The 12,185-nt window shown below is 50.1% G+C and overlaps 3 protein-coding genes across 3 annotated transcripts; 2 read left to right on the top strand and 1 right to left on the bottom strand.

The window, feature by feature from the left end:
- The first annotated feature begins 6,493 nt into the window (after nucleotides 1–6,493).
- Nucleotides 6,494–7,553, top strand: K441DRAFT_711738 (uncharacterized protein). The gene is made up of 3 exons (XM_067653904.1): nucleotides 6,494–6,667; nucleotides 6,791–6,973; nucleotides 7,115–7,553. The coding sequence occupies exons 1-3, from the start codon at nucleotides 6,509–6,511 to the stop codon at nucleotides 7,238–7,240; spliced, it is 468 nt and encodes a 155-aa protein (XP_067496510.1). The 5' UTR covers nucleotides 6,494–6,508; the 3' UTR covers nucleotides 7,241–7,553.
- Nucleotides 7,115–7,759, top strand: K441DRAFT_711743 (uncharacterized protein). Its single transcript, XM_067653905.1, has one exon. The coding sequence runs from the start codon at nucleotides 7,265–7,267 to the stop codon at nucleotides 7,490–7,492; it is 228 nt and encodes a 75-aa protein (XP_067496511.1). The 5' UTR covers nucleotides 7,115–7,264; the 3' UTR covers nucleotides 7,493–7,759.
- Nucleotides 7,760–10,068: 2,309 nt separating this feature from the next.
- Nucleotides 10,069–11,579, bottom strand: K441DRAFT_623809 (Kif17 kinesin). Its single transcript, XM_067646057.1, has 2 exons — nucleotides 10,858–11,579; nucleotides 10,069–10,608 (listed from the first exon to the last, which is right to left on the bottom strand). The coding sequence occupies exons 1-2, from the start codon at nucleotides 11,167–11,169 to the stop codon at nucleotides 10,285–10,287; spliced, it is 636 nt and encodes a 211-aa protein (XP_067496512.1). The 5' UTR covers nucleotides 11,170–11,579; the 3' UTR covers nucleotides 10,069–10,284.
- Nucleotides 11,580–12,185: the final 606 nt, after the last annotated feature.

Here is a 12,185-nt window from a genome sequence, read left to right on the forward strand (position 1 = left end):
TAAGGCTTGCGTCACAAGGTACCATAGGAGGCCGTCTCTCTGTGGTGGCTCCTCGCTCTCCGGTCTCGTTGCTGCTTTAGCAAGCTTGTCGGCCTTCTCGTTTCCCACAAATCCCGAGTGGCCTGAAATCCAGTATAGCGTGACATTGTTCAGCCAAAGCTTCTTTAAGATATCTGTAACTACTTCCTAGCAGGCTCCAGCCTTCCAGCTCTGTACTGACAGCAACGCTGATTGCGAGTCGGAGAATATTCTTATACTAGAAGCAGGTATTGGAAAACCTGCTTGGTCAACAGCCGTGCACGTGGGGTCCCACGGCCAGTTGGCTGCCTCGCTGATTGCTAGAAGCTCTGTAAGGTGAGCGTCGGCTTGATCGGAGCTCGCCACCGTTTTCGAAAGCATTACTTTAGATGGCGTAGCATATACGCCAATTCCTGCCCTGCCATTACGAACCGATGCATCAACGTATATGTCAACCTGTCCTGGCTTGTAGTCTTCAATGATAGCTTGAGCATGCTCTTCGTCCTTGCATATTACCACGTTGGGCTTAGCCACCTACGGCGGGCATGCATACGGTTTGACCTCTAGCACCCCATTCACCTGGACATCCTCGCACATCTCTGCTGTCCTCTGGAGCGGCGACCGGTGCCGTCTACAGAGCCTCTGTCTTCGAATCATCCAATGAGGATGTGATTTGCCTAGTTTATGGATTGACACCCAGAACGCGATGGCCTGGTTGCGCAGCCTTTGCTCAAGAGGGAGCAAGCCGGCTTCTACCTCCACTATTGGCAGAGCAACGGTGCGGAACCCCCTGATAATAACTTGTGCCGTGATCCTCTGCGCCTGCTGGAGGAGCTGCATTAACTCTTGTGTCGCAAGCGGGTACCATATCGGCGACGCGTAGTCTGCTACTGGTAGGACCGAGCTCTTGGCTAGCTGCTTAACGCTCTTAGACTGCAGTCCCTTTAATCTACGCAACGCTAGCGCCACCTTGGTGGCTTTGCCTGCCTTATCTGCCAGGTGTGCCTTGAACCTCAGCTCCTTATCGAGAATCACCCCAAGGATTTTAACTTCCTGTGTCGGGGGGATTCCTTTTCCTTTAAATTGGAGCGGCGTAGTGGCATCCCTGCCTGCTTCTTTATATCTAGTAAGGTGGATGAATAACGTTTTCTTCGCTTCGAATTGAGCTCCACTAGTCCTCTCCCATTTCTCAAGCATCGGTATGATCTCGCCCTGGATAATCTGCGTGTTTTTCTCCGCCGTAGGGCCTATAACCCATGCCGAGTAGTCGTCCACGAAGGCCATGGAGCTGCCATTTCTGGGTGCGCTTTGCACAAGATCCGCGTTAAAGAACAGAAAGAGTATTGGGGCCAGTGCTGATCCCTACGGAAGACCCGCCTGCGGGAGCGCCTGTACCTCTGATGTGTATCCGTTGACTAGGATGCAGGCTTGACGGTTTGTACAAAAGTCCTGCACCCATCGTATAATCGTCTGAGGTATCTAACGCTGCCGTAGTCTCCTGATTTCCGGCTCTATAGCCACATTGTTATACGCACCCTTGACATCAAATAATACTAGGGACAGCGTCTTCTTTCCTCTCCACGCTCTAAATACGTCCTCGCAGAGATACGATAGCGCATGTGTCGTCGACCTTTGCTTCCTGGCTCCAAAGTGTGTCTTGGGTAGTAGGCTGTGTTCCTCCACTAGGTATGCTATCCTCTCCGCCACCAGCGATTCGAGTGCTTTTCCCAGCGTCGGGAGGAGGGAGATCGGCCTATAGTTGTTTGCTACCGTATAGTCCCCCGCTTCGGCTTCTGCAGCGGTACAATCTTTGCTACCTTCCATTCCTGTGGTACTTTTCCTGTCTCGAGTGATTTGGTAAAGAGAGTGATGATCTCACCGCTCAGTACGGGCTACAGCTCTCGCCACACCCTGGCTGGTAGGCCGTCCCTTCCAGGAGCCTTATCTGGGCTAGCCCTGAACACAGCTGCCTTGACCTCGTGTTTGGCGATGGGCTCCCACGGCAATTGGTTGTAGCTAGTCGTAGCTTCCTCCTCTTGTTCGCACGGCGGCGGGACCGGAAAGAATGCCTGGAGTAGTTCTCTTGCAATATTGTGATTCTCCGTGACGACCTCTCCCTGTCCTCCAGCCTTCTTGATCGGCGGAATTCTAGCGAACGCGGATGTAGCCTGCGGATCGAGGTATTTCGACGCTTTCCATATATTGTCACTATTGCTGAGGAATTCGTCCCAATGGAGCTTCCTGTGTCGCCGAATAGTCCTGTGGAAGAGCTTCTTCGCTCTTACTGCGACATTACGTAGCTCAGGGTCGTCCCTTCCTTACCTCCGCATCGCACTATTCCTGTTCCTCCAGTATGTGTATGACTTCCTCAGCGCTGTGAGGTCTTCGTTCCACCATCTTTTCATATACGGTGATGGCTTGGCCCGCTGGCAGTGTGCTTCAAGGGCTTTGTTAACCCACCTGTTAAGGCAGTCAACCATTTCGTCCACATCTTCTGTGGGGAATCCCATCTCTTTCTGTCGCTCCACGTCTTCTCGAATATTGTCCCAGTTCGCATTCTTGATAAGCAGCCTCTCCTGGCTCTCCTGCGTGTCTATGTCGACCCAGAAGCTAGTGTGGATGGCTCTATGGTCTGACCCGTACTCATGCTCCCAAATGGCGCACTTTCCTAGTTCACTCGCCAGGCCCGGGGTTGCAAGTATAAGGTCGATTGTTAATGTCCGCCCCGCGTCGCTCTCGAATATAGGTACTCCCACTGGAAGCAGGCTCTGGAGTGACCGGTCCGCCATAAAGTCAATAATTGGCGCGCTTTCTTCCTGCGTTAATGTGGTACTGATATGACTTCCTCCCCATAGCGGGTTATGCCGATTAAAGTCGCCTGCGATCACCGCCTCGGTGTGTGGGTCGCGCAATAGTTCACCCTGAATTAGACCATTAATCATCTCCAGCCTGCTGGAGAACTCCTCTAGGTTCTCTTCCTTGGTTCTCCTCGAACATCTGTCTGGAATATATACCGACACAATCATAAGTTTCCTTTGGCCGACGTGCGCCACCACCGCCGTGATTTCTGCTGAATCTACCTGCAGCTGTGTAGCTGCCAGCTCTCTAGATGCCCAGATACATGACCTAACTGGGGGAAACCGCTGCTTCCTGCCCATTGGGACAAACCTCATCCACCGGGGATTTAAGCCAGCCAGCACCACTTCCCCATCTGAGAGAAAGCAATAAGGTTCCTGACCTAGAATGAAGTGGAAGTCCGCCAGCGCTTCGTCGTTGTGCAGCGCATGCTGCGCTTCCCTGCATTTCTTTATGTTCGCCTGGAGGATCCGGAGTTCTCTATTCATAACGCTGTCGTGCAAGAATCCTGTCCATCTCTTTCCTGTATGCTGGGCATTCACGGTGTAAGGCTTGGTGAGGACCCTGACAGTTCACGCAGTGTAGATTAACCGTCTCACACCGGAGATGGCCTTCCCGCCCACACATTTCGCACGTGTTAGGTCGCGTGCAGTCTCTAGCCCTATGTCCAAACCTTCTGCATTTGTAGCATGCTACAGGGGTGCGTCGCTCCTCAAATGGCGATATAATAACCGCACCTCCCCCAAATGACACGTTGTCCGACGTGAGCAGCTTCTCTGCATCCTCTTTTGTTGCCACTTTGACAATCACCGACGCATGCTGGCCGCGCGGCCTTGGTTGTCCGAGCCATCTCATTGTGCATACCTCTACACCATTCTCTACCCCGAAGCGCTCCATGGCTGACTTACTCACTTTTCCGCTGTCAATGTCCATCGCTAAGGGTACTTCAACCCAGTCCGCCTTGACCGCATACCACTTGGGTCCGACAAGCCTCGCCCCAGGGATGTGCGGTTCGAGCCATTGGGCAGTCGTCTGCCTGAACGCAGCTTCTTTGTCTTTTTCCACCGAGAATCTAATAATGCTCGCGCTATCTCTTGTTCGCCATACGCGGAAGTCCTTGAGTATGGCTCCCGTAAGCCTGTCAACATCCTTTATGCCTTGTGCAATGGTTTGCTTTGCTACTTCAGTAGTAGCTACCTTCTCTATTGTCTCCTCACCCGCTCGGCTAACGTCTATCACCAGCTGCCGATTGGGTTCCTTAGAGTTCCTGGCGTTCGTCGTTTGTGGCAGAGTTACCTCTGCCCCTGCTGTGCCTCCACTGGCCGCTACCGATGCCCATGATTGTGTTGGAGCTGAGGGAGTGTTCGGTTGCGCTCGCAAGGACCGGATGGCCTTTTGGAGTTCGGCGTTTTGCTTTTTAAGGCTTTGCTGTTCCGATTTAATGTCTACTAGGTCGTTTCTAATGCTCTCAATAATGCTATTCTGGTTTGTGATGATATTGCTCTGCTGTGCTATAGTTTCTCTAAGGCTTTCGATGAGTCGACAAAATTCGTCACGGTTGATACCTCCTCCTTCACGTTCGGGTGAGGCAGAGATTCTTGCTGTAGGGAATGGAGGCAGTATATGCTGTGTAGCTTGTAGTCCGGTTTGTGGTGCGGTTGTCTGCTGTTCAAACTGTGCTGATCTTTGGGTTCGTGTCCTTAGCGACTGCTGGGCCTCTTGCACCTTCGCGCTCGGTTTCCTTGTCCGTCTTGGTGGAGCTGCTGGCGGGTCCAGAGGTGGTGTTGCTGATACGCGTTCAGGGGTCGAAGCAGCCATCGGGGCTCCGGCCAGTATTAGCCTAATATCGTCTTGTTACACCACCCTCTAGGGACCCCTGTAGGGGGTCAATTCTCTTATGTATATTAGGGCTCTTAGAGCCACCTTGAATAAAACAGATCACTCGTACAATTCTGTGTCTCTACCTATCAGCTAGCTTATGTCATTCGTGATACCTGCCTGGCTGACAGACGATATGGTTGTAAAAGCGCTACCCGCATTAGGCGACTCTTGGGCCAGAAGAGGCAAGAAGGTATTTAGGAGCCTTCGGTATAACGCAAAGGTGGAGAAGATAACAGCAGTGGTCCGGGGGTATATCCAGACGCTGACATACCACCACGCCGCCGCATCCACACTAAGGCCCTTAGCAGGTATAACTCTCGTGTCCTAGGTAGTATATCTACATTCTAATAGCCCAATCTTAATAGACCGAACCCTACCACGACCCGCTCCGTTCTCCACCGTTTCTTTCCGGCGTGATCTACGCTTTATAAACCGCGAGATCCTTACCGAAATATAGCAAGAGCTAGCAGTCTGCGTCCAGAGTAGCACTTGTTGGCCTTGGCGGCGTTGGGTAGGCAACAAGCGCGGTATTCTCCTGAGGGCATAAACTGACAAGCTTGAAAGAAAGTCGCAGCTTGCCGTCAAGTACGCGTACTAGGTACAAGAAAGATCCCCAGCTACCTAGGTCTTCTGGGTGCATATAAGCAGTATAGTAAGGTTTGAGGAAGGCTACCGGAAGATCGCCGAACGAGCTAAGCTTCCTGGCTGGGACTAGCCAGATGTGGACATTCTGAAGCTTGTCTACAGCTGGCTGTGCGATAAGGCACATGGTCGCTGGGTAATAATTATTAATAATGCGGACGATCTAGGCGTCTTCTCCCGCCCGTTAGAGAGACATAAAGGTAGGAAAGACGATGGTTCTAGCAATGCAGCAGCCGCGTTGCTAGAGTTTCTGCCTTAATTACCAAATGGGTCTATCCTTATCACCTCCCGGAGCCAAGATGTTGCCTTTTAACTGACGGGAAGCTACGCGGACATTATTAGAGTTCATCCGATGGACCAAGCATACGCTTTAGCCTTGCTCTGAAACAAGCTTAAAGGGAGCTTTAAATAGGACGATGCGGTTACGCTGGTCAAGGCGCTTAACTACATGCCCCTTGCGATTACCCAGGCCGCCGCTTATATTAGCCAGAGAGTGCCGCGTGCTACAGTATCGAGGTATCTATAGGATCTCCGTAAGGGTAACCGAAACAGAGCGAAACTGCTAGACATGGACATTAAGGACTCTTAAAGGGACGGCACGGCGTCAAACTCTATTATTGCTACCTGGCAGATATCTTTTAAGCACATCCACAGAGCGAGGCCTTTGGCAACGCGGCTGCTATCGCTTATAAGTCTTTTTAATCGGCAGGGGATTCCGGAGTCTCTGCTCGGTGGCCGCTACTAAGACAACGATGCCAGCTCTGACTTTAAGGACGACTTAAACACGTTAACGAGTTTCTCTTTGGTTGCGACAAGCGTAGACGGGCACCACTTTAAGATGCACCGACTTGTGCAGTTTTTAATAAGGAAATGGCTGGAGCTATAGGGCGAGCTAGAAGGCTGGAGGGAGAAGTACGTTACGCTTATGGATGACAGTTACCCGGTAGGACGGTACAATAACTAGAAAGTATGTCAAGCGCTGTTTCCGCACGCTTAAGCAGCGGTAGCGAGTCGACTAGCCGGTGGCGGCGCGCTAGAGGCGTGGGCGTCGGTCCTTTTTAAGGCTGCGTGGTATGTAGGCGATATAGGGAACTACTAGGCAGCGTAGGAGATGGGCCGAGACGCTTTAGAGGCAAGGGAGGTTACTCTAGGGGCAGAGCATTTAAACACGCTTACCAGCGTTAACAACCTTGGGTTAGTGTTGTCGAGGCAGGGTAAGTACAAAGAGGCCGAAGTAATGCATTGGTGGGCGCTGGAAGCAAAAGAGAAGGTGCTTAGGCGCGAGCATCTAGACATACTCGCCAGTGCCGACAACCTTGGGCTGGTGTTGTTGAGCTAGGGCAAGTACGAAGAGGCCGAAGCAATGCATCGGTGGGCGCTGGAAGGATGTGAGAAGGTGTTTAGGCGCGAGCATCTAGACACGCTCACCATTGCCAACAACCTTGGGTCGGTGTTGCCAAGGCAGGGCAAGTACGAAGAGACCGAAGCAATGCATCGGCGGGCGCTGGAAGGATGTGAGAAGGTGCTTGGGCGCGAGCATCTAGATACGCTCACCAGTGTTAACAGCTTTGGGCTAGTGTTGTTGAGGTAGGGCAAGTACGAAGAGGCCGAAGCAATGTATCGGCGGGCGCTGGAAGCAAAAGAGAAGGTGCTTAGGCGCGAGCATCCAGACATGCTCACCAGTGCCAATAACCTTGGGCTAGTGTTGTTGAGCTAGGGCAAGTACGAAGAGGCCAAAGCAATGCATCGGCGGGCGCTGGAAGGGTGTGAGAAGGTGCTTGGGCGCGAGCATCTAGGCACGCTCGCCAGTGCCAACAACCTTGGGCTAGTGTTGTCGAGCTAGGGCAAGTACGAAGAGGCCGAAGCGATGCACCGGCGGGCACTGGAAGGATCTAAGAAGGTGCTTGGGCCAGAGCATCCATACACGCTCACTAGTGTCAGCAAGCTTGGGTCGGTGTTGTCGAGCCAGGGTAAGTACGAAGAGGCCGAAGCGATGCACCGGCGGGCACTAGAAGGATATAAGAAGGTGCTTAGGCCAGAGCATCCACACACGCTTATTAGCATTGGTAACCTTGCATTGGTACTTAACAGTTAAGGAATATTTGTCGAGTCTGAGAGACTAGGAATAGAAGCACTTAGCATAAAGAAGGTAGTTTTTGGTGTGGACCATTTAGAAACACTGCTTAGTATGTACAACCTTGCGTGGACATGGAGGTCTTAAGCCCGCTATAACGAAGCTATCAACTTAATGGCTAATTGTGCAAAGTTGCGGCGGGCAAAGCTTGGCGCAGATCATCCCTTTACGCTACAATCTTGTCGGTATCACCCAAGTGCACTTGATTGGCCTATTAACTGTTAAATTGATTCTTGTCTAATAGGTCTCGAAAGCAGAGGATCATAAGGATCGCAGTGCCTAAGTAGGGGGCTGATGAGTCACCGTAAGGATGACTAATCAGAGACACGAATACCTCAACCTCTTACCTCAGAAGCTCAGACCAAGAAATCGATTGCGGATATAGGAATATCCGCACCGTCCGCTAAGCTGATTTAGGACGGTAATCGTTTTCTTAGTCTGAGGGACTTTGGCGAGATTTGTAGGAAAACCTAAACACCGTTATATAAGAAGACCTCATTAACTTTAACGAAATTGATCTACCCTCCCCAATACCTATCGACATAAAAATTACACCAAAATTATAGAGAAAAGCCTAACTCCCTATAAGAGTTATGAGATCTTCAGCTCCTATAGCACCCGCGACATTGAGAGGAATTTGTCGCCGCCTAGAGGCTCTAATTCCACCTCTGCACTACCCAAGCTACGCAGTAAACACCAACGCCTAAACGCCCACGCCGCCAGCCCTCCTCTATAACTAGGCAGATATTCCATCTGCTATATACCTATTTAATTATTTACTTTACAGGCCCTTTACAGGTTATGGTGTAGGCCTAATAGAGTTGCAAGCTCGCGTCTGCGTAGAGGCTGTGGAGCTTTGCGAGAGGCTCTGCGGAACGAGCTCAGGGGGAGACTTGCACGGAGCTCTGCACCGGAGCTCTAACCAAAGCTCTACCGAAGCTCTGCACGAAGCTCCGCATGAAGCTCTGTAAAAGCTCTGCTCGAAGCTCTGCTCGAAGGCTCTACTCGAAGCTCTGCACGAGGCTCTGCACGAAGCTCTGCACGAAGCTCTGCTCGAAGCTCTACTCGAAGCTCTGCACGAAGCTCTGCACGAAGCCTCCGCTCGAGCTCTGCACGAAGCCGCTCGAAGCTCCGCACGAAGCTCTGCCCGAAGCCTATATAGAGCTCCAAAGCTCTACTAACAAGCAGCACTATATACTAGGAAGGTTCTACAAACGCCGTACAAACGCCCGTAAGAACGCCCATACGATCAATCGATCAATTGCCCATACAATCGTCTCTACAAACGTCTCTGCAATTGATCGCCCGTACGAACGTCTGCACGTCTGCACATCGACACGTCTGCACGCCTGCACGTGGCTCTGCACGAAGGTCTGCACGAAGGTCTACTAAGGCTCTGCACGAAGCTCTTCCCAGAGCTTACCCCCTAGTAGTAGCAGAGACACTCCTGGCCAAAGGAGGTTATTTTCAAGGAAGGACTCAACTATAGCACCTACTAGGTGTTGCAATAGCTTTAAGTAGTAGATATCTACATATCTATATAGTTTTATTAATATTAGCAGACTATTTAATAAGATACAATATATGCTTAGGCTTTTAACAACGCGTTTTTTAACTTTAACGAAATTAATGTCAGGACTAAGCAATAGCCATATTATAAAATTTATACCATTTAGAAGCCCTAAGTCTTAAAAATAATGTATGAACTTTTAGTAATAATAACGCGTTGTGTAAATAAATGAATTAGATATCCGCAATCTCTATTTTATGGATTTTGCTTAGGATTTTAACAAATCTCGCCAAACCCTCTCAGACGTGATTTTGCAATTCGGAAGACGGCGTAGGTTATTCCGATGCTAGCTAAAAAATCGCGTCTGAGCTCGCTGAGGTAACTCAACCTCGACCTCGACCTCGACCTCTGTCCATATATTCCAACAATCTCTTAGTGTTTTGAAAGCATGGCGGACGTAACAATAGAAATAGCTTTCTTCGTACAACACACAGTTTGTAATGATTAACTTGACTTCTTACCCGAAACTCCCTTCTTTGTCTGCTATACCTGTGTAATGTCAGAGTCTAAGAACGAAACAAGTGATATCGTTTTAGTAATTAGAAGTTTGACGTGTTTCTGAATTAGTACCTTAGTATGAATGTTTAAATGCTTCAACTGAAACCCGTAAATTTGAGCGAGTAATTTATGGAAATTGCGCGCACAGCATCACCATAATGAACTTTAGATATATATATATATATATAGACTGAGAAGTCCTTGTGTCGCATTAGTTGTTAGTATAGGTAGTCTTTTTTAGGGCTGCAAAGAGGTATATAAAGAGTCTATTGTCTAAAACGAGAACCCCGCGCACACTTTCCTGTTGTCTCCTAACTACATATCTCCGTTTATCGTTAGTGAAGAGACCGTAACATGCGCATTTATAGGCGTGTCGGTTGCTTACCTACCTTTTAGCTTTAAGAATAAGGAACAACAATGAAAACAAAGCAGCCATTACAAGCAAGGTAGCAATAGCCATATCGGACTAATCGGCTCTTAAGTATATATTTTTAGCGGTCTAACTAAGAGTCTACGGAGAGTATTTCAGCTTGTGATACTTTTAAAGCTATTTGTGTTTCATGTCTTGATCCGTAGACGAATGATCGTTCCGACATGCGACAGTAGTTGGATGGCCTGAGCCTAAAGTCTTTAGACATCCGTTGTATGCTATCTGGTACAATTTTGACGCAGACTTATATTGTTCTCACTGGTGGAGAAGATGAGCTAAGCAATATACGCTGGTGAGCGTGTGTGGATGCTTTAGCCCAAGTACCTTCTTATATCCTTTCAGTGCTCGCCGGTGCATCGCTTTGGCCTCTTCATACTTACCCTGACTCTCTAACACCGACCCAAGCTTACTGATGCTAGTGAGCGTGTGTGGATGCTCGCGCCCAAGCATCTTCTCTCTTGTTTCCAGCACCTGCCAGTGCATCGCTTCGGCCTCTTTGTACTTGCCCTGCCTCGACAACACCGACCCAAGGTTGCTGATGCTGGTAAGTATGTCTGGATACTCTAGCCTAAGCACCTTCTTAGATCCTTCTAGATCTCGCCAGTGCATCGCTTTGGCCTCTTCGTACTTGCCCTGGCTCTCTAACACCGACCCAAGCTTACTAATGCTGGTAAGCGTGTGTGGATGCTCTGGCCTAAGCACCTTCTCTCTTATTTTTAGTACCTGCCGGTGCATTGCTTCGGCCTCTTCGTACTTGCCCTAGCTCGACAACACTAACCCAAGGTTGCTGACGCTGGTGAGCGTGTGTGGGTGCTCTGGCCCAAGTACCTTCTTATATCCTTCCAGTGCCCGCTGGTGCATCGCTTTAGCCTCTTTATACTTGCCCTGCCTCCCCAACACCAACCCAAGATTGCCGATGCTGGTGAGCGTGTCTGGATGCTCTGGCCTAAGCACCTTCTCAGATCCTTCTAGATCTCGCCGGTGCATCGCCTCGGCCTCTTCGTACTTGCCCTGGCTTGACAACACTAACCCAAGGTTGCTGATGCTGCTGAGTGTGTCCGGATGCTCCGCTCCTAGAGTGGCCTCCCTTGCCTCTAAAGCACCTCGGCCTATCTCCTTCGCTGCGTAGTAGTTTCCCATTTCGTTTGCATACCACGCAGCCTTAAAAAGAACCGACGCCCACGCCCCTAGCGCACCACTATCGGTCGGCCGGCACGCTACCGCTGCTTGAGCGTGCGGAAATAGCGCTTGACATGCTTTCTAGTTCTCATACCGTCCCACCGGGTAACTGTCATCCATAAGCGTAACGTACTTCTCCCTCCAGCCTTCCAGCTCGCCCTGTAGCTCCAGCCATTTCCTTATTAAAAACTGCACAAGTTAGTACATCTCGAAGTGGTGCCCGTCTACGCTTATCACAACTAAAGAGAAACTCATTAACGTGTTCAAGTCGTCCTTAAAGTTAGAGCTGGCATCGTTATCTTGGTAGCGGCCACCGAGCAGAGTGTTAGCAACTCAGTCAATCGAGGCACGAGCACGGCAAGAGGGACGCGCAAGCCTGTACGATTGGTAGTCTATAAACGAGGATCTAAAGCTAGAGAAAGGAAAGGAGAAGAAGAGCAGCGCTAGTCGAAGTAGGGTTCTTTTTATGCGGTCTTCTAGTCACGTGACCGCGAAGTTCTGCCAAGTTCTGCCAACCAAGTTCTGCCAAGTTCTGCCAGGTTCTGCCAGTGCCGTAACATTACCCCCCCCTCCGCAAAAGCCTGCCCTCAGGCTTTGTAGTCCGTATTATGCTTATGGGGCGTTCTTATCTTTATGTTCTTCCGGTAGCTTGTCGTCTTCGCTATGCCAGCACTCCATCCACTCGTCTAGGTACTTTGGGGGTCCTGGTTNATTAGGGTAGCGGTTATNGAATTCTTNAAGCTTATGGGGACTGCCAATAAAGTTCCATGCAGGGTACCAGGTAGGATCTGGGTCATAGCCTTTCCAACTAACGCGGTACTTTAGCGTTTTCCTTACTAGTTTACAGGCCAGTACTTCTTCAATTTCCCATTCGTTGTCGCCATTGACTTGAATCGGTAGGGGNGGTTCGTTCTTTTGTCCAGGCAATGGGTCGTTCGCAGCTTTCCGTAGCTTATCCGGCGAGAAAACGGGGTGAA

The sequence above is a fragment of the Cenococcum geophilum genome, assembly GCF_001692895.1.
Source record: "Cenococcum geophilum 1.58 unplaced genomic scaffold K441scaffold_101, whole genome shotgun sequence".
NCBI lineage: Eukaryota > Fungi > Ascomycota > Dothideomycetes > Gloniales > Gloniaceae > Cenococcum > Cenococcum geophilum.